Raw genomic sequence first — 21,961 nt, forward strand, 5'->3', positions numbered from 1 at the left:
TTGTAATTTAACAATCAGAATTTTGTTTCAGTTTTTTTTTTGCAGTTGATTAATAACGTATCTAGAAGATTTATATATTTTTTGCGCTGCATATTATGTATTATTTTAGTAATTATTTCTTTGTTGTGAGGCGTTATGTGTTTAGTGAAATACAATACCTTTTATATAACATAAAAGAACGAGTATTTTATTTTTGTTTTATTCCGATCGGTCAAAAGTTCGTGAACACCATCAAATCATCTCGATCGATCGTCTTTTATCTTGGCATTTATAGGCAGCCGACGCATCTAGAGTAAATGTTTCAAGAAAATAACCCATCTTTTTTTATATCCGGTAAGAGAATTAAGGCTTGAAGATATGTATTTTTATTAATGTTATATTATTATTATCCTTTAGACTTTTATTTCCTTACAAGTACATACTCCATCGGTAATAGTTTCTTAGTCTGAGGGAAAGTTCCGATCTCGCACAAAATATAAGCTTCAGTAATTTTCAGTACCCTCTTTCTTCCCTGTTTCCATAAATATCTTTGCCATTATTTGGTCATATAATATATTATAATTTTAATTACTTATATAGTTTATATTACATATAGGTACACAGTTCATCTTCATATAACAGTGAAACAATGGATGAATGTGAAACGTGTATTTCAATCGATCCCTTCATGACGCAATTCGCCGATGTTTAAATGTCATGCCAATAATATTCATTATATGCAAACCATTTATCAGTCGATTGGACCTCAATTTCATGCCAAAGTACGCAGAAGACAGAGTGCCATTTCCATTCATCCATTATTCCGTAAAAACAAGTTCATTTCATCTGATCATCAATATATGTTACTCAAGATTTTTTTCCTTCCTGTGTATTTTATAAAAAATAAACCAACTTTTATAAAACCTTCGCCTGTGCACGACGAAGTTGAATTTTCGAAATATATATATTTTTTTTTGTAATTTTCGAAAAATAAATATTTTTCTTCTTCATCGATCTCATTTAAACTTAAAGAGTATTAGTAGGTGAACTTGTTTATCTATTATAACATTATAATCCACTAAACGTTTTTAACCATTTTAGATGAGTGTTAAAATCCTCATCAGAAGTAATTTGATTTTCATGTTTGGGGTATGAAATTTAAGGTTCTTGTGGATCGTATAATCATACATATTTTCTAATTAATAATAAATCACATTAAATTAATCTACTTGAAACGGAATTTCGTTTGGAATTCCTAAATGCGCGAAATTGAGGTTTGCTCATGATCCATTATAACAATTACTGTTTTCGTCTTCAAAACGTTGGCAAATATAAGCTAAATATATACACATATTTATATATGGTTTTATAGCTCTACTAATTTTGGCAAATTTCGAAATCATGGACAAACCGTTGATGTTCATGTTGATCTCAGGGCTTCCAGCCCATGATTACCTTCTTGAATGGCACGAATAAACCATGGTAGGGTTCGCTGGAGAGAATATAAAGTAAAGTTAGTTGAGGATGTAGAGAGTTCGTGCCGTATCGATTACCATTGAAAGTATCTTCTATTGTTGTATGTACCATCGGAATGGCCTTCAGGAGAGCTGAGTTGGACACCGACGAATTGCTCGCTGTGGGATAGGAGATGACCGATGTACCTGACCCTTCCTCCCCGAACGCGACCTTCGGGAGTTATCACCTTGACCCAATAATCTAACCTCAGGTCCCTGGGCAACCTCGGAAGGAATGGTTGCCAGCCTTGCGGAGGAACATTGTCCCTGGAGGGTTCCGGCGCCGAAGCCCTTCGCATGCTCGTCTTTGGAGTGCTGCAATTTGAAATATTCATTAATTGCTCTGAACGAACTGCAAAAAGGCGGAGCATTGAACCTATAGTAGGCAGCATCTCTTCCGCTCACAATGCAGTCAATCGATCTCCGCAGATAATGCTCGGCTTCCTCGACCAGACTATCCGTGGAATCGCCGCTATCCATGGTCGAGTTCCAATCGCCTCGAAGCTCTGGCAAAGAGCCATTGGCGAAGCGCACCTTTGAAGGTACATGTCGTATAATGTTCCTGCGACTTGGCGAAACTGGAGCTGAACATCGCCTGGAGGGTGCTGGTGGACTCGGCAGCGGATACAAACTGGAGTATCTGGACTGCGAGTGACTTTCCGACGGCGACGTAAACACGAACTTCTGCGACTGCAGAACAAACAATAACAATACAAATCATCGATAAATTAGCGAAGGAGATGAGCTTACAGTGAAACCTGGAGAGTACAGGTCGGTGGTCTTCAGGAATTGTCCGTAACTGGAAACCGTTGACGTCTTCATGTGCGGTGGACAGAGATGGTCTGCAGACCTGGAGAGTTCTGGTACCATGCTTGTGAATCCAATATCGGACAGCAGAATCCTGCGGGCCTCGACGGTCTTCTCCGACAGTCTCAACCTCGATCCCGGCATCGGGTATTTCGAGGGTAAGGTCGTGAAGTTCTCGCCGAGCTTCGCCTGCATCATCGACAAAACCATGCAGACAGGTTTGATCCATTATCAGCACACTTTATTACCTTATTGGCCAGGCTGCTTTCGGATCTCCAGGAGGAATTCCCCGGAAGTGCGGATATTTCCGTTTGGGCACCAGACTCCTTACGGATCGCATTCGAATGGGCTAAAATCGGACGAGCCTTTCTTCCACCTAGACCCTTTCCGATAGCCTCTCTGTCGAGAGAGATACGTTAATAAACCAGTTTTGTATTACTATGGTTTCTCGTTTGTTTTTCATTAATGTTATATCAAACATGTAAACCATTTATAGCTAAATTGAATATTATCAATCATCTTTCTAATGGATTCCCATTTTCTCTCAAATAATTACTATTACTTGTTGTTCACTTATAATCATCGCTTGATCAATATTTATTATTAATACACAATAATATCAAATTTATATTTCCATAGTTACGTAGTCATTTACTAAAGACTACTTACTTTACTGCATATCTATTTGTTTCTTTTACTATCTTTTCGAAAAGGGTATTATTCAGTACTTGAAGGAGGTCACAAAGAAGTGTTTAATTCGACTATGTATTGTATTAAATGTATTTTTTATCACTTGTGATTAAAGGTTTTAGTCGTTTACGAACAATTTTTTCATATAACTTCGGAACATTCGTTTGAACTACTTTCGTTAAAATATACTTACGAGCTTACAGTCAAAGTTAACTATCGTATGAAATATCAACAATCGAATGGACATCATCATTTTCTTCATATTGGTTATCGAATATTGATATTACTGGTTTATTAAATATACCAATTAGTACTTGTTCTCAAAAGCTGCTTTAACGTCATGAAATTACTGATATAAACTTTAAATAGCGATTATTTAAAGTCTGATAATTTAATTAAAATGCACTATAAAAGCAAATAATGAATTTCAATGGCTTCACGTTTTCCAATCAATTCAATTTTTAGTACTTCTGCAACATTAAATAATAGTTACGAACGTAGTTTAATGCACATTTTAACAATGGAATATTGATTATTTGCAGCTAAATTAAACAATAATATCAATTTCAAGTAAAACATTTAATATTTTTTAGAAACCAAAGAGTAATTATTTCCAGTAGTTAAAGATTGTTTTTAATCATTTGTAGAAGGTGACACAGTCATAGTTTCAACAGTCACCTCTAAATGTATTACTTAGTTATGAATCGCTTTGGGATAAGCAATTATTTTACCTAACTACGCATAAGGTTAAATTTAAAAAACAGCAACTGAATCACATAGAACTTAAGTTAAAACTATTAATAGAAAAAAAAATCAGTTAGTCAAATTTAAATTTATTTGAAATATAAGATGACAAATATATGAATATTTCCCTGCGTTCTTATAGGATTTTAAACAAATTAAAGTAAAACTCATTTATTGTTTGTGGTTCATTAAAAGTTAATATGTATTTAAGTTAAACCCAACTTTACATTGATCAGACTTTAACATTATTTGTACTTCACTAAAGGTGATATAGGACGTAGTAGCATCGATGTTGGAAGCAGAAGACTGCACTCACATGACCTATTTAGTCGAGATTTTCGATATACAATAGCAATATTTATTGATAACCATGGAGCATGTTATAATGATGTTCATACAAAGAAAAAACATCTATTGAAGGGTAAAATAAAAAATATATTGTTTCCATTTGATTTTCAATTGCGCATTTTTATAATTATATCCCTTGCTTGTTAATTATTTCTATCAATTTTTAATCGCAGGAAGCGAAGTCTTCATTTATTTTTTATGGCTGATTTATTTGATACTCAATAAAAAAAGATGAAGTTGTCAATCTATCGTGTACAGGGTTGTTTGAGCAGCGCTTGTCGATAGCTATCGATTCGACTTTTGCAAGTAGTTTACTTTTAGTGCTACTGCATTATTACTACTTTCGTGTCTGATGTACGGTTTATTAAATAAACAACCCTTGTAACACAATTCACCACAATACTGTAACCAGAAACTGTTACAAATAACTTGAATGTATCTATTGTATTTTGTCATGCAAACATAATATTCTTCGTAAAAAAAATTCTACTTCGTCGCGTTTAATTAGATTCTATAATCACGTCTGTCGTAATATATTACATACGTTTCATTCATTCATTCATTCATCCCATAACAGTTTTAAAAACGTTATTTATGTCTTTATTGTATTATTATTCAAGATAGTAATTAGTTTACAACTATAATCATTTGGAACAAAATAAGTGTTAATTATTTTTTACAGTACTGTAGACAGAAACAATTAATGAATAAAAAACTTTCTTTTACTCAGTTACGTTTATTATTCTATTACTGTACTTTCTGATTTCTTGTAAATGGTTTTTAGTTTAATTGAATATTTGTTTAAATAAAAATCATTTTGATTTATTTATAAATATTTTTTTTGTGAAGATAGTGAGTTATTGCTTGTTATATGATTTAGATCTTGACAATTGATCAAAATATTTTTGGGATATATTCCCAAAACATGATTGTCTCTTGCACGGTCCAAGAAAATAGATCAATTCTTATTTTGTACAAGATTTTTAGAAGTTTTTAATAAATTAAATGATATTTTCATTGTGAATTGATTTTAAGCATTATGATGTATTCGCTATTTTGTTATATCCATTGAGCCTTTACTTTATTTTGTTTTAAAAGAAGGTTTCTAAAACGTATTTAAGAAACAGTGTGTATTTCATTGTTTAAGAAACATTATTTGGGTCAGATGTTATGATTTCTGAAGGTGTTAGGTGTGTGTGTATTGATTCGGTTTCGGCAGTTAATTAAAAACAAAAATTAGAATTTCCATGGTAACTGGTATAAATACCTGTGTATAATAGGCCTGTACTGTATGGGATTGGGGCACGTGTTTCGTCTGCCCATGGGAATTTCGAGAGGGTCCTGAATGCCGACCTTGCTCATGTCCGTCTCGACGATGCGAACCCGTTCCTCGAAACGGTCGAAGCTCTCGTCCTTCTCGAGACTCTTGTTCTCGAAGCTGGAGTCTTGGTACGAGTAACAACTCTTGAGACTCTTCCCTCCATGGCTCTCGTCTCGATTGATCGAGTTGTCTGACTTGGAGTTGTAAATGGAATCGAGCGTTTGGCTCTGGAAGTTCGTGTTCTCCTGGTTCTCGTTTTCAAAATTGTCATTGAAGACGTCATCCTCCAACTCGCGATCGGAGATGTCCGCGGAGAGGTTCTGATCGAATTCGGAGTGCTGACAGTGGTTGGGCTCGATCGAAATGAGCGGTTCCTTCAGATTTGACTCCTTGGTATCCTCATTGGTGAAAATCAGCTCGATGTCATCCACCTCTTGGTCCAGCATATCCGTGCTGGGTGAGTGCTGCAACACTGCAGTCTTCTTCGGCGGGGGTGCCTCTCCGTCGCGCTCCATCTTCTTGTAGATCTCTAGGTTCAGCGATACGGACACCTTCTTACATAATTTCTGAGTTGTAGCGGGCTGCTCCTGTGCTTTAGTCGTAGAAAGATTCTCTAGAGAGCGGGCAACATTCCTCAGCCTCTTCTCCAGACCATCATTGCGATGCGCTTTGTTATTGTTGTCACGATCGATGATTTTCTGCCTGAGCAGATGGTTTTCGATGCTGAGCGCACTAATTGCTGATTGTAGGTCTTCTAAGGGCCATGCTTTCAACTTAGATATTTCTTCTCGGCTCTCCTCCAGAGCTCCACGCAACGAAACCACAGTCTGGTGCAGTGCGCGAACCGTCTCCAAATAGTCACTGCTGCTGATGCCGCTGCTCTTCTCCTGCTTCAGCCCATCCAGATGATCCATCTTCTTCCGCGAGAACCATCCATGCTGCAGTCCGTAGCACTGAAATCTTGTAGCCAAAGACACTGATCAATCGACTCTGTCGACACGCCGAAGGTGGTACTGGTAGTAGCACTTCCGTAACCAAAACATTGGAATCAATAAATTTGTTTAGCGGCGGCGGCGGACCCCGGGCATGACGCTCGTCCACCACTCGATAAAACAGCTACGCAAACTCGCATCGACGACTATGACGATGGCAACCAAACAATAGTTCAAACACGATCCAAAACTACACAAATATGTATATATATACACAGTGTTTTACTGTATGGCTAAATGAAAATCGCGAACGAAATATGAAATAGAAAACACGGATTTATCGAACGCGAGCGAGGTGGGAACGCGCTGCGACGGCTCACTTTCTCGGCCGAAATGCGCGCTCTGATGATGGAATTGTGCTCGTCGAGACCGGGCCTGCGGCTTTCGAAATGAGATCATCTCTAGTGCCAATTACAACAACATAAACAACAACAACGGCAGCGAGAGCGACAGAACTCCAACATCATTGATTGTTATTAATTGGGGCCAGTGCGGGGTGTGCAGTGCACCGTTTCATTTGAATTTACCGCCGGCTGCCAACATCGATTTTTCACACCCACTGCCAACCTAAAACATGATTATTCCACTTTTTCACGAAATCCTTCTACTTACCTAGTAACCTGCGCAATTTCGCCAGCTTCCGCGGGATGATCAAAGAGATGGAATCATGCCAGAGCACTTCATTTTACAAATATAAACTTCTTGTCATAATAATTTCAAATTCAAAATAGAACGGTCTTTAACCTTTAAAAATGTTAATTTTGAATCATTTTGGACACAAAAACTTTTCATCCAATTTAATCCAATGTGTATACGCACAATAAGCAGTTCAAATTTAGAGATGAAATTAATAACACATTTTTTTGCATAAACAGTTGTCTTATAATGACTTATGATAATAACAGCTGTATCATAGCTAACAATGATAACAATTGTTTTTAAATTAAATAAAATCAGCAAGATGTTATGTATTGTATTATTGGATTATTTCTCATCTTATTATTAAAACAATCATGTTGATATGAAATTTTTTAAATCCAGACTGTATTTTAAACTTATTTATTGTAATGCTGCGCTGCGCCCGCACTAAATGTCACATGATTCAATAATGTCTGTTAGGTATACCAACTTTTATATATGTAAAAAGTGATAGCAGTTATAATTAAAACAGTAAGAACTTATTTATGACAGTATTATTATCAAATAAATTATATAATTCAGAAATAGTTATTTATAACATTTTATATGCTGAAGACGGAATAAACAATAACTTAGAACTATTGGTCAATTTTGCTGTGTAATAGGAGAAACTTTTCAAATGAACCGGATTAAAAAGAATTACAAATGGATTTTCTAGTACACAATTTAATATAAAAAAAATGTGTCAACATATGGTTTGAAGGCAAAAAGCAACGTCTTTGAAAGACGGTGAAAAAAAACTTAGATAAAAGTAAAATAATTTATATGTTAATAGAGTAATTGTTTTTTTATTATCATTTCGTTTCTACATGTTCAACAAATGGAAGTTCATTTCCATTCAATGAAACACTTACATTTACTAGAATTCAAATTTAAAAAATTACTAATTTACAGATTGTAATTATTATTGATCTGTATTTAACTAACTATGACAGGTACATATTATGCTATTACACAACATTAGTAATTATTAATTAATTTGATAAATCATTCATAAAGTTTATAATAACCAGATTTAATTGCTTGCTTATATATTATTTCTTGGTTTTATTTCGTAATTATTTTATAGTTCTATTTTTATTAGAATCTACACTACAAAGATATTTTTTGTAACATTGTGCAACAAATTTATAATATTGATTAATGTCAATTCATAGTTCATATAAATAAAGTTTAACTATTGATAACTTTCCGGTGCATTTAAAAGAACGGTCAATTATTTTCTTAATAACTTCAATTTAGATTATTCGACTTGTTTATGTCAATGCTTGAAAGACTGTAAATATTGTTTTGATATAAGACTGATTAATTGTAAAGGTTAATAAATGTCAATTAATATTTCATACAAATTTATTTTATTCGTCCGTAGAAAACTAAATAACAAAAATTACGTAATACACTGCAGCGGAATGAAAGTGAAGAGGAGCCAGAGAAGATAATAGAGAGTATGATGAGAGAAGAAGTTCAGTTGATTAGAAGAGAAGAAGAAGAAATGAATGATGAGGAGAAATGAAAGAATGCGCCTGCAATTAATTGCAGTTGAAATTGCAAGAAATGAAACAATGAAGAGTGTTAATTGAGTGTTTGCCAGCCTGCACAATTAATGTGAATTGAACGAGCTCGCAAGTTGTTAGCGCCTCTAGACGCGAATGAATGGAAATGCGTTAGTTGATAAATGAAATGAAACAATGAAAATGTAATCCGTTTTCCAGTCTTTTTTTTTTAGATGTTTGCTTTTCATCACGTCGAGGTGTGTATTAATAATGGGTGTAGACCGGGAAATCGGCGTGCCATCCGAAGGCACCGTGGTCTCCTGTATGAGCCCCAAAGTCGACGACGTCGTGGTGATCTGAGCTATCTCCAGAAGCCTGCCTTTGAGATCTCACTGCTTGATCCGCTTCTTCATCTTTATCGTAGACTGGATATCCGGTAGCAAGAGCCAATAATCCGACGAGGAACAATAATTTCAGCAACTGAAAAATAAAAAGTAAATTTGAAAAAAATCTATAACCAACAGTTTTCAACTTACGAATCTCATGGTGCGTTCTGTGATGTGAAGGAATATGTGACTTAGTAAAAATCACAACTCGGTATATATACAGGGCTCGCTTTCACTCGTAGACCGCAGAATTTTCACAAAAATCATTCGCTTGATTAACTAAATGGACTGCAAACATTCGTTTGCTCTATTAGTTTTCTTATGTGGTGTATGTATTTTGTTAGGAGGTTTCGATTCCACTACCATAAACCGCGAAGTGCTTCAACCATGAATATTGTTTGAATATTTGTGGTGTTTAGATTTATTAATCTTGATTATTTCGTTATTATTATAGATAGAAATGCAGCGTTTTCAGACTTCTTGTTTTGAAACTAATCTTTCTTTAGAAATGTTACGTAAACTTAATGATTTTCTTTAAATTTTATTATTCTCAAAAATATAAATAATATTATTGTAAAAATATTTTCAATGGCAAATAACACATATTTAGCTTCACATTGTTATTATTTTGATAAAAATAAACATATTTTTTTGAATACAGGTATCCCCGGACTTACGAGTTCGTTACGAACAAAATTCTAAAAGCTCTAACTTGTTACAAGGAGATATATAGTGATACAAAATTAACTGTCCAAACAAAAATGGATAATCTAACATATATAAAAGTAAAAACCATGATAAAGTGTGGTAAGATAAGTATATACTGAAATTTTTAAAATTCCCCCAACTTACGAACAAATTCTACTTACGAACAACCCTTTGGAACGGAACTAATTCGTAAGGGGATACCTGATATTAATTTTGAGAAGCCAAATGCAAAAAATACGTATATTACTGACAATAAATGTAAAATTTAAAAAATCGTTGCATTCCACTAAATATTTTATTGTTATTATTTCTAATTTAATTTTTAATGATTTAATATATTTTACTAAATATATATTTCACGGTACACATATTTCTTTAATGTATATTTATTATTACTTTATTGAAGTTTTATTTGTATATTGTCGAAGTATTTTCTGAAATTGCAATGATGCGTTCGACCCCTATTTTCTTCATGATGTAATTCCAATTTGAATTTAGCGCGCGTTTGAACAGCGCCAACTTCCGGCGGGTCAACTTAACGTCGCTGCGAACGCACCATGACAGGTTCTTTATTTCCGCTAGCAGTTGACGGCATCAACACAGAATGGTAATTTTTCGTCTTTTTTTACGTAAATTTTTGCATTTCGGCTTCTTAAAAGTTATTTATTTCAACGATATTAGATATATGTAACCTATTTCTAAGTAAAACCTATCAGTATTCTTCAATTACTAGAGTTTGCCGTAAATAATCCAGATAAACAACATCTTAACCTAACTTTCCACATGGTTGATGGAAGCTGCATAGCGACATCACTAATATTTATCTGTGTTTCTTTTCTAGACTTGCAAAAGGCGTAACGGAGGACGCTCCAAACACGGACGTGGCCATGTCAAGCCCGTCCGTTGCACCAACTGTGCCCGTTGTGTCCCAAAAGACAAAGCAATCAAGAAATTTGTTATCCGTAACATTGTTGAGGCTGCTGCTGTTAGAGACATAACTGAAGCTTCAGTCTACTCTCGTAAGTATTAAATGCTCAAAGATTTTTCATCCAAAACTAACAAGTTGTTAACTTTCGTTTTTAGCATACGTACTTCCTAAATTGTACGCCAAGTTGCACTACTGTGTGTCTTGCGCCATCCACAGCAAAGTAGTACGTAACAGGAGCAAGGAAGACAGGAAGAAGAGGACTCCACCACAACGTAACTTCCCAAGGGACAATGCCCGTGCTGGACAACAACAAAGGAAGTGAATAAACATGTAAAAGTGTTTCCTTATGTATTTGATTTATAATTAAATAAAAAGAAAAGAAAAAAGCCACAAAACATTATAAAATCTATTTTCTTATATTTCCATCATTTAAAACTTTGACTAATTCCAATGGATTATCCATGAAATAAATAAAAAGTAATTGCCTTATTACGGAAATCAGTCACATTAAAGAAATAAAAATTTAATTTAAAATACAGTACTAATTTAAAAACTATCTAAAAAGTTATTTGTGTGGTTTCACATGTTACTCATCAATTTGAGTTTTAATTTAATCAAGGTACTAAAAGGGGGGAAGTCTAAATTACATTAATCCTCTTTTAATGCATTTTCCATTGCCTCTTTCATGTTCTTCTCAAATAGCTTCTTTGTGTCTGAAAATCCCTGTTTCGTCTTGCCAAATGAATTGGGTCCTGATGAGGTGGGTGTATCCCTGAAATTGCATTTGCTATAATAGAGCCAACAAATTGTCTGAAACAACACAAACCTTCCAATATTCCTCATTCTCATCTTAGCCTCTGGTGGCATCTCTTCGGGTTCTTCATCACTGTCTTGGTTGAATACTGCAGCTACAGTCAATTTAGGCCTTGGTACTGCTGTTGTCCTCTGGTTGGTGAGTTTCATCTGTATGCCAACACTTTTCAGTCGACTCTTCACCCCAAGTCCTACATTATCCAATTTCTTTTCTTCTTCTCTCCTCGGTGACCTGGACCTGGATCTCGATCTATCCACCCTCCTGCTCGAATTGGAGCCTAACAAACACTGACAAATTTAAAGATTTTAATAATCACCAAACACCAACGAAGCATTCACTTGCATGCACAGTGTTTTAGAGTATCACACATGGATTTAATGTTGGATAGATTGATTTCAATAAAAGGAAAACACTTCAATTACCAGTTTTGTATTTACGACACTCTTCTCCGGACCGTTTGCTCATTTTCATTTGGTCTTAATTGCACTTTATACACAGGACTTAAAAATCAATAAATATCTAGAATTTACTAGGTAATTTTGGAGCTAGGTAAAGCAAAAACCTATACGTTGACTGTTGTTTAGGCAACCCAAAAACCAACTATCATTAATATATAATTATCTGTCTAATATACACAAAATTCTAAAATTTGAAATAAGAAGTTTAAAAAAATTTAAAAAACAAATGTTTGTTTATTATAACTATACATATATGCAACATTAAAAAAATATAAAAAAAAGTAATATAAAATTCTTATAATCTGTAACTCAATTAGTTGTATAGCGATACATTTTCTGGATGATGTTAAAATGACATTATATATGATCTCTTGATTTTATAATTTTTGGATAATTCTTGGATTGATTCCAAGTCTACTTTTAATAATTTCGAAAACACAGAGAATGTGATGTTAGTTGTCTAAATAGTTAAAAGGATTATTACATAATTTGATTTCACAATAAAGAAAAACTGGTTGGATTTCTTAGCTATTCTAAGCAGATGGAATGTTGTAAATTTGTTAATATGCAACACGTTTTTCGTTTCTTCAAGACAAAAAATATGTCCCAAATATCGAGAATTTACTGAATTAGTTAATTGTTTTTATGTGGAGCAATATAAAATAAAGTAGTCATATTTATTCTTATAACATCATATATTTATTTTCTCATATACATATTTATATATTTTCTATATTACACAATATATAATATATTTCTTTAAAACATTTTGTTTCCATTTTGAAATAATGGAGTGCAATCATGTTCCTTCCCTTCAATCTTCCAATATCTGTAGACTTAGTTTCTAAGAAATGCGTATCAGTGTCGGATGAAGAAATCAAAATTGAGAAAGAAAGAAGAAACAGTAAACGTAAAAAAATGTAAGGAAATAAAAATACGGTCTCTATAAAATAAAGCTATTTCAATTATCTTTACATATCACACATATAAATTAACTATACACGATTTAGTCTTTAGATCCCACACAAACAATAAATCTCTTATATACTATGTACAAAATATAACAAAACTCCATCTTCGGTCTTTGTACTAAGCCAAACGAGAATACGAAAAAAGAAAAGAATAAACAAAACTATTTAAAAAAAACAGATATAAATTCGAAGCGTTGAAATCAAAGGAAACTTTGTTGTTGTGACTACTTAGTGTTCTTCATCTTCTTCACGATAGACAGTGACTCTCTAAAACATTTATAATAAATATACACCAGTTTAATTGTTGCATCTAATTTTCATCTAAATGCGGATAAAATAGTTAATCGGTGTTAGAATGCCCGCTCGATTGAGTCTCCTCCCATCATGCACGTATGGACGAAAGCGTTGATTAATTTAACTTTGGTATTTACAGTTCTCGAGTTTATTGCTAACAAAAAAATTAGTAAACTTCAAGAAAATTAACGAACGAAAATATCTCTTAGCACCACTCAAACAGGTTTTCTTTCACATGTTCATTCCTACGGTTAAAACTCTTTTAGACCCTGTTATCGTTATCTTTGTCTTCTTAACTTAATCTCTCGTAATACAACATCTCTTATCAAAGTTAGATGATGGCCGTTTGTTTGCTGCTGTGTTCTAGCGCAGCCAACACATCCTGCTTTTGCCTAACGTAGAGACGGCCTTTTTTCCAAGGGTTCTGCAGCTGAAGAGGCTTGAAGTCATCCCTCAGGCAACGCTCTCTGGCGCCGATTACAGCGACTAAGCAAAAATTCTTCAACTTCTCGGCTGGATAAATTGGACCATCTTTGCCCTTCAGTACCACCGCCATATTGAGTTGTTTCACCACTAGATCGACAACCTCCCTGGCTGTCGTCTTCGGGGTTACGTGCAACTTGAGGCTCGTTCCGCTGGCTAAACCAGTTTCGTAGGCAGCGAAGACCTGCAATATGCCTGGCTCTAGCTCCTTCACGGGAGCTTTAAAAGTTGGATCAGCAATTTTCTGCTTCTGGCTAATCTGATCAGCCGGTTTCAAGTACGTCTTGTCGTCAGTCGAATTCTTGATATTCGTCAGGCTTTTAGAGAGATGAGTATCCAGATTCGAAGAGAGGAAGTTAGATTCGATGTCTAGATGCTTTGGTCGGAATCTCTCGGACTTTGTTGTAATCTCCATGATGTTTTGCTTCATGTTCGTCATGCTCCTGGAAGGAACCATCTTGTTCTTTGGTTTGGACAACCTATGCGGTGTGCTGCAACCGAGCGGCATCGGATAGCTATTATCGCTGTCCGAGCTCAAGCTATGCATACTATCGGAAGTGTTCGTTGTATTAATAGTGTTGACGCTCAAAAGGCTTCCGCTGTACATCGGACGCACGTTAAGAAGAGGACTAGTGGTCGCCGAAACCGAGCTTATGGTGCTAGACCTGTTCCTCTGGTCAGAAGTCATGGGTATGGAGAAAAGCATATCTTCGCTTCTCGAAGGAACCAAACATTCGTTGAAGATATCGCTGGCATAGCTGTCGGAGTTCTTGCGAGATTCCGTATCACTGGCGTTGAGAAACTGCGAATTGCTCTGTGTCATATTTAAATGTTGCTCACTTTTGCTGAATTCATTGAGAAGACCGGAAGTCTGAGACGGCTGAGCGGAAGCACCTGGTCCTGGCCACGATCCACGACCTGGCGTACTCTTCACGATCTTACCGTCGCGCGCCGGCAGCTGCAGCAAATTCCTTTTCGGACTCGTATGTACCTCTTTGTCCAGAATGAACTTCATCGAGATACCCTGAGTTGTCTTGTCTCTGGCGAAGGCTATCACCTCCATCAACCATCTAGCGCAGCGCCAGATTAAATTCAGTTTTGTTTGAAAATCCTGCAACTTATTCAAACGCTCTTTGGCAACGGCAACCTCACTGTTGGAGAAGGCCTCACGGTGCAAATGGTTTGCGGTGGCCGAATCCAATTCCAAAACGCAGTTAAGCCGAGAATACCTCTGAATGATATTGTTCTGATATGTATTCAGATGGATCATTTCAAAAACCGGTATCGGTAAGCTAAGGAGATCTCCACGTTGGAGTAGCATTTCTCGCTGACCCGGAACGGAGCAAGAGAATTCAGCAGAAGGACAGATCACTATAAAGCTGACCTCGTCAGTTAAATCGATGATCTCCGTATCGTACAGTCTATGGTTGAGAGCTTCCTCGTTCGTTATATCCATATAGTTGAAGAGTCTCTTAGCGGCGCTGGTAACTAATTCTAGGAAAGTTCGCTGTTGCTCAGTGGAATGGTCCAAATCATTTTGAATGTGTTGCTGCTTCAGGAAATCCCATTCCTCACTAAAACATGATTTATTTAATAAATAAAATATATATTTTTGTAATGTGATTATTGCTTACGCTGAAACGTGCGGATTATCTCTGATCTTACAGTGGGGCAGCATGTTCGGGCTCTTGGACGGGACCACCACTTGAATGAGATCTACAGAGCTTTGCATCTTCAAGTATACCAGGTAGAGTCCTTTTGCTAACTTTAAGCTGGATACTTGATGGTAGTTGATTTGTTCCTGTATGGAAGACATAAGGATCTCAGAGATGCTGTGATCATCTCCGAGGACCGTCTTCTTGAACACTTTGTTCATTGGTAACCATCTGGAGTTTAGAACTGAAACGTTCTTCGGCGATTTCACGTAATTGATCGTGCTAAGAACGATAGTTCCTTGGGAGTCTTTAATTGGGCGGTAGTAAAGTTGACCCAGATCCTGTAGACAAAGAGTGGACTGCATCTGGAGGGCGGCTTGTAGAAGTTTGGTACGAAAATGGATTGCTGACGAGGAATGTTTATCCATATCGGCTTTAAGTGACTTAGTGTCATCCCAGTTGCACGCAACCTTCATGAACCAGTGAAGATCATTGTGGATGCAACTCGGGAATGTCTCGTCAATCTCGATCACAGGCAGGAAGTCCTCATTGGTAACCAAAACCTTGTCTTCGTGGTAGAGGATGCATGCCAGATATATGCCTCTTCTGAGATTCTTTTGAAACTTACTGGCCGCCGTGAATAGTTGCTTGATGGTGGTCTTCTTCCGTTGCATACGGCGTTGTTGACCGGGCGCTTCAAGCATTTCGCTGCCCGGCCTGAGATGACGCATCTCATCTGTCAGTACCTCCAAGTCCTTAACTTTTCCTGTAAATCTCTCCTCGCGGTCATCCACTTCCCTCCAGCTAGACGGAACAACAGAAGCCGGTGTGGAGGATAGGTAACCACCGAATCCCTTGAGATTACCGCAAGCCGCCCTGAAGAAGTATCTTCGGCCTTGGGTCAATTCTATGGTGCAGCTTGGCTTCGATATATCGTTAATATCCAATTCTCCAGTAAGTGGAGCGAAGTCGGCTCGTGTGGACCATTGCACTGCAAGCGAAAACTATATTATTATTACTGTTACTTTTTATGTACTTAAGTAGATTTACCTTTAAACTTGGTTGTAACATGAGAATCATGGGACGAAGGTTCGAGTAATCTGACTAAAACTGTATTAATTCCGGTAATATCGACGGCTACCAGGGACGGAGGATCCGGTGGTCGAGCTTGAGTAAAGCCTAGCACTAATCTCCTGAGGGTTTTGGCCCGCCTTCCCCAGGCTATGGCCTGCTTGTCGCTATCACCTCCCGCACAGCCTGAAATAAGATAGGATACGATGGTTAGAGTTTACGTAAACATTTAAGCAAACTTTAAAAGGCTTTACCGGTCATCGCTGAAGACGGATGATAGGCATTTCCAATGATGCTGGAGAAGGATGCTCTCGTATTCAGAGGTGCTCCGCAGTTCTCCTCCAGGAGTCCCCCGAATTCCTGCAGGCGCATCTCAGCGTCTCCGAGAAGCTGCTTCAGGTGCGAGCCCAATTTTTCCGGATTGACCGCTGCAATCATATCCACCAATAATATTGTTAAGCTGTCACAACTAGCGAAACGAAACGTCGCCGATTTTGAAATTGTTTTCTTTATCTGGCGCGAGCGATTGCGTGATAACAAAAATTCCTTTTATCTAAACTCCCTCAACAAATGAATTACAGCAAAACAACATAAGATAATGAACTATTGTAATTTGTTCAAGCTGTACGATTATCGTTGCGCAATTCGAATTTCGTTTCGTTGGTTCGTTTCATTCATTGAAATCTTCCGATTCGAATGTCTGCATTAATCGGTAACATAAATTGCAAATTGAGTGTTAGATAAAAGTTGCACGAGATTGCGGCACACAGTGTGAATCCTCTGGTTTGCGACGGTGACGAATCGATATACCTGCGGCAACGCGGCGTCGCGACGCCAAATTTCATCGTTTTCAGATTCGAATTAAAATCGCGACACGGGATCGAACGTAAATGGAATATAAATCGCATACTGATGCGAGAATAAATTGATCGGAGAATTTTTCGAATCGCCAGGGAAATGCGTTAGATAAAGAAAGACTTGTTCACTTACTGCATTGGTTTCCTTCCTTGGCGCCAAAGCTGATCAACATCTTCACCAGGGGTCGATTGTTGCTGAGGACGGCCACGTCCAACGGGGAAATTCCGTCGTTGTTCGAGCTGCAACGCAAAATTAAAAATATTATCATTCTCTGTGGCGACAATTAAAGCGCGTTTTAATCAAAGCATCGTTGATGTGACTATAATTGGATTATACGGCACCGCCATTGAAATAACAGTTTAAAAACAACATAAAACCTATTATTCCCTCTTCGGTTAAACCAGTTATGTTTTTAATAGCATTTTGAAATTATCATCTCCAGATTTTGCAACCTAATGTTGTAAATTAAATAAATAAAGTAGGAGATGCAACATTATCTCTTAAAATTCAATGTTTGTAAAGATACCTACAAAAAAAAGCAGTTGCAACAATTCAAAACAAAGCAATGAATATAATTTGGATGTATAACTCATCAGCAATGAATTTGATGCATTTGATTAGTCACAAATCTTCAAGTTTATATCCGTTGTTATTCTAAAAGTGTGTATGAAAGATTGAAGGAGTAATGCCTGTTTGACGACGACGTTAAATTTTTATTCACTTATATAACGTAAGTAACAAAGTGTTATTTAACTGGATATATGATTATTAAGATTAATTTAATATACACATTCTATTCTTCTAACTTGCCTATTATTAAGGAAATTAATATAAATGAATGGAAGAATAATCTCTGTTGACACAAACGTATCCACACCGATTGATAAATGGTCTGTTAATCTTGACGACGCCGTTAAATCTTTATTGATTTATATCACCTAGGTAACAGACTTATTCAACTGGGTATAGGCTTTTCAATTGTTTCAATTTATCCTGATTGATTAATAAAAAAAAACTCATTCTCATTTCTCCAGATATATAAATGAATTGTGCGAATTATAAACATCTTTAATTTGTTACTTAATTAACTTTCAATTCATGTTAAGTTTAATATATTTATTTAGTTAATCTTATTTTTAATTATTTAATTAAAAAATTATAAAAGTTTTCATGAACGAATACTAATATTAAAAGAATGGAAATATATTTCATAGCTTCGTATGTATTGTACGTGCCAGTTAAGTAATGATAGTTTAATCTTGACGTTAATACCAATGTACTGCGTGTAATGTTAAATAAATATTGATTTATACCACTTCGGTAATAAACTCTTAATTAACTGGAAGTTACGTTAAAATAAATTTAGTTTCTTTTTAATAAATTAAATTTCTAAAACACTTACAATTATAATAATATATGTAAGAAGTTATGGATGTTACATTTATATTGATAATATTAATAAACTGAACAAATTTTGAATGTTGGTTCAATATGAACATAATTCGAGCACTCTGAAAAAATAATCGTAACTATTAAAGGACTGAACTAATAAAAAAAAATCATATTAATTTGGCTGCGAGCCGAAATGATTTTGGCATAAATACAAATTGAAATAAATCATCCCTGCAAAAAATAAAATAAGGGTGAATCATAAATTAATACTCACCACATTTTTTATTTAGAGCTGATATATTCTAATTATCTCTATTTAGTGTAGTATGAAATTCAGAAAGTTTCATTACCAAAAAAACGTCATAAAAATATGGAATAATTGCACTGCACATAACTTTTATGCCTTGATAAATTTAATAAAAGAAAATATGAAAATTTATAATATAAAATATAATTGACTGTATGATTTTATTACATAGGTTATTGTTTTATTTTGAAGCTCAAGACCCAATTTGTGCATAGTTGTAAACTGTTGCTGAAGCCTTGATAAATTAAAAAAGAAAAGAAGTAAAATTAATAACATAAATGTTATTTTGCAAATTTAAATTTAGAATTATTTATATTGTTTAGGTTTTCTATTCGTAATTAGTGTGTATAGCAGTCACTTTGTTGGATTATAACATATACTTTTTGCAATTTTATTTAGTATTTGTTGAGAATTTATATTTTTTTATAAGACAACAAATTGGTGGCATTATAAGGGTTTTTGTTGAGATTTAAACTCATGTCCCTTATATTGGATTTTATTAATATTGTTTGTCTTGCATCTCTAATTCGAGTTGACTGTACCTCAATTTCTCAGTTTTTGTTGACAAATTAAAGTTTAGATTCTAAACTTCTGATTCTTCTTTATTTTGAGGCAATATAATTAAGACTTCGAGCGTTATACGCAAGGGCACGTATCGCCCGAATCGCTGACAATGGAGTAGATGTAGACAAGGCTTTTTATCTGCAGCGATGGAGACTCGGCTACGTGACAAAATTTACGAAAACGGAAAACTCCAATCGTTCATTGTAAACATGCGAAAATGAACGCCTTTACATGGCAGATAAGTCTCAATCCCGAAAGCAATCCGAGCCGGAAACAAACCGGAGCAAAGTTATCGTCTGAACATTTGTCGCCAGGTAACGGTAAAACAACAAAAGTAAAACTTTTACCTGGACCGTGTAACCTGCTAACTCGAACCTTCAAGTAAATTCTAAATAGAAGCGCCTGAAAAATGTGCTCACCGTTGCGTTCCGAAAAGCAGAAGTTGACTAAACGCAATTACCTTTCCCTTCGCGTTTTATTACGTTTCAGTTTACTTTTTGATTGCGTCTGATTGTTGAAAGCCAACCGAAGAGGGAAAAAATGGAATGAAAGAAACTACAATAAAAAAAAGAGATAGAAATCCCCCTTACCAGTTGACGTCGACGTCCGTGGATTCCAGGATGGTCCTCGCCTTCTCCAGATGTCCATTTTCGACTGCCGCGAAGAGAGCTGCAACAGACGGATCGAATAATGAGAAAAACAAACTCGGAGATGTCCCAATCCCATTCTTATGTAATATAATCGATGACATTGATTGGTTGGCAATTGTTTCCGGAATTCGTTTCCTAACAAAAAACGCTGTAATTCGCAATTTTCTCATTCCTAAGTTGGAAGAAAAAAGGAAGGAAAACAATTATCACAGAAATGTGATTACCCTCGGCAATGAGTTGTAATAACATTTTTTGTTTGTTTTTTTTACAGTAGGCTATGTACATTAATTCCCGGACCGCTCCAATTTCCGCGTTAATAAATTCGCTCACGTTAATTACCTCCAATTTGCATTCAGCAGATGCGATAAACAACGAATGCACGGAAAAGGGAAAGAGAGAATGAAAAAAAAAAGTGGTAGTAGTGAACCATTTCCAAATGGAATCCGATTCATTAGTCGAAGAACGCTTATGCTAATGCAAACCCGGATTTGAATGCAATGAATAATCGGTGTTGCGCTGCAATAGATGATTCCGAATTGAGAACAAAAAAAAAATCTTGGATTTTATTAGCATTTCGAAGGAAGATGAGGACTTTTTCTCGGCTTCCGTTTCATTAAACCGCGCGGAATCCTCGTTCGTGGAATTCAGTTCGTCAAATCCGTTCCAGCAATGCCCGGAAATAAGGCTGCTGGATCGAATATGGAATATATGGTCGGATTTGCGTAGAGAAGAAAAACTCCGGTGAAATTCACATCGACTCGTCAGTTCGATTAAACAATTGTTAGTTAGGACATGTTTCGAACGACGCAGGTGAGTTGATCGTTCATTTGCTTTCGGATTTGTTTTGTTTCGTTTTGACACATCATGGAAAAAAAAACGAGCGACGATCGGAAAATTAGTTACAAATTGTTGAGAACAATACGCGTTCATTAATTTGTTTGCATTTTGCAGACATTTCAATGTTGATTTTACATTAAATATAAATTAAATTTAATAGATTGGATAGTTTAAGTCAGTGGTCTTAAACAGTTGGCCCGCGGGCCAAATTCATCCCTCTGAAGCAATTTTACACGGTCCTCGTCAATACATTTAACCATACATTACAATTTGGTTGAAATTCTAAATAAATGTCAACAATAAATTTTTAGTATAATGAAAAATCGCGAGTTAAATTTATAAGAATTGATGAAAAACATCATTGAAAGTATTGAGTAATAAAATACGAAGAAAGTTAATACTGAATTAATGACTTTTCACTCTTAGTATACTGAACGAAGGAAGTAATTAAAATTAAAATAATTATGATGATAAATATACATAAAATTTATCTTTCATTAAAAAAGACGGCAAATATCATATTTGTACTCAAAAATATGATAAAAAGAAGCTCTCAATATGTTACTTATTTTAAATAAAATTGGTTGAAATTATCAAAAAATACAAGGAAAAAAATCATGTTTCTAAGGTTGATCCCAAAATATTTGACCACACTTTGAGAATCGCTGATGTAGACGTCAATTTTCAAAATGTGGTCATATATTTGGGAAGTCAAAAAAAATAATTACAGATCAATCCTGATGGTATTTCTACACATATCCCTCATCGGGAGCCGCAGGAACTTTTTAAGTCCAAAAGGGGGTCGTGGACCATAAAGTTTGAGAATCACTGGTCTACATTATAGTGGATTAATCTAATGTGTTATTAATAATAAAATCAAGTAGTTTCTTAATGACAAATATATCAAAGATAAATAAGGTTATTGTCTAATGTCTATTAGTTATATTTCGTGTGCGATATCTACAAAATCAAATCTACGTTATAGTTGTTAGTTAATA

At 35.4% G+C, this 21,961-nt stretch overlaps 5 protein-coding genes across 10 annotated transcripts in view; 1 reads left to right on the plus strand and 4 right to left on the minus strand.

Annotated features, from left to right (window-relative positions):
* Positions 1-64: 64 nt before the first annotated feature.
* LOC108566895 lies at positions 65-7,039 on the minus strand. Its single transcript, XM_017927007.1, has 6 exons — positions 5,350-7,039; positions 2,549-2,699; positions 2,244-2,489; positions 1,870-2,183; positions 1,533-1,808; positions 65-1,471 (listed from the first exon to the last, which is right to left on the minus strand). The coding sequence occupies exons 1-6, from the start codon at positions 6,315-6,317 to the stop codon at positions 1,411-1,413; spliced, it is 2,016 nt and encodes a 671-aa protein (XP_017782496.1). The 5' UTR covers positions 6,318-7,039; the 3' UTR covers positions 65-1,410.
* A 1,421-nt stretch (positions 7,040-8,460) lies between these two features.
* On the minus strand, positions 8,461-9,337 carry LOC108566896. The gene is made up of 2 exons (XM_017927008.1): positions 9,124-9,337; positions 8,461-9,067 (listed from the first exon to the last, which is right to left on the minus strand). Exons 1-2 carry the CDS (start codon positions 9,130-9,132, stop codon positions 8,852-8,854), a joined length of 225 nt encoding a protein of 74 aa, XP_017782497.1. The 5' UTR covers positions 9,133-9,337; the 3' UTR covers positions 8,461-8,851.
* Positions 9,338-10,215: 878 nt separating this feature from the next.
* LOC108566849 (40S ribosomal protein S26) lies at positions 10,216-11,004 on the plus strand. Its single transcript, XM_017926931.1, has 3 exons — positions 10,216-10,288; positions 10,523-10,700; positions 10,765-11,004. Exons 1-3 carry the CDS (start codon positions 10,286-10,288, stop codon positions 10,929-10,931), a joined length of 348 nt encoding a protein of 115 aa, XP_017782420.1. The 5' UTR covers positions 10,216-10,285; the 3' UTR covers positions 10,932-11,004.
* Positions 11,005-11,110: 106 nt separating this feature from the next.
* Positions 11,111-12,008, minus strand: LOC108566848 (PEST proteolytic signal-containing nuclear protein-like). Of its 2 annotated transcripts, none has more exons than XM_017926929.1 (3): positions 11,846-12,008; positions 11,436-11,700; positions 11,111-11,381 (listed from the first exon to the last, which is right to left on the minus strand). In XM_017926929.1, exons 1-3 carry the CDS (start codon positions 11,892-11,894, stop codon positions 11,258-11,260), a joined length of 438 nt encoding a protein of 145 aa, XP_017782418.1. In that variant the 5' UTR covers positions 11,895-12,008; the 3' UTR covers positions 11,111-11,257. The 2 variants fall into 2 exon arrangements, with proteins under 2 accessions (XP_017782418.1, XP_017782419.1); XM_017926930.1 differs by lacking the exon at positions 11,846-12,008 and adding an exon at positions 11,762-11,799 and having other exon boundaries at positions 11,436-11,710.
* A 596-nt stretch (positions 12,009-12,604) lies between these two features.
* The window catches only part of LOC108566897 (ankyrin repeat and fibronectin type-III domain-containing protein 1), a 48,013-nt gene continuing 38,656 nt past the window's right edge, over positions 12,605-21,961 (minus strand). For 2 of the 5 annotated variants that reach the window (XM_017927013.1, XM_017927010.1), the window contains 6 exons: positions 20,067-20,145; positions 17,346-17,452; positions 16,610-16,783; positions 16,335-16,541; positions 15,264-16,275; positions 12,606-15,203 (listed from right to left, as the gene is read on the minus strand). In XM_017927013.1, the coding sequence (XP_017782502.1) occupies positions 13,478-15,203; positions 15,264-16,275; positions 16,335-16,541; positions 16,610-16,783; positions 17,346-17,452; positions 20,067-20,145 (3,305 nt within the window). In that variant the 3' untranslated portion in view covers positions 12,606-13,477. Of the gene's footprint in view, positions 15,204-15,263; positions 16,276-16,334; positions 16,542-16,609; positions 16,784-17,345; positions 17,453-20,066; positions 20,146-21,961 lie in introns of all 5 variants that reach the window. The other 3 variants (XM_017927011.1, XM_017927012.1, XM_017927014.1) reach the window with 3 other exon arrangements.

The sequence above is a fragment of the Nicrophorus vespilloides genome, unplaced genomic scaffold (genome assembly GCF_001412225.1).
Source record: "Nicrophorus vespilloides isolate i.1.1-1 unplaced genomic scaffold, Nicve_v1.0, whole genome shotgun sequence".
NCBI lineage: Eukaryota > Metazoa > Arthropoda > Insecta > Coleoptera > Silphidae > Nicrophorus > Nicrophorus vespilloides.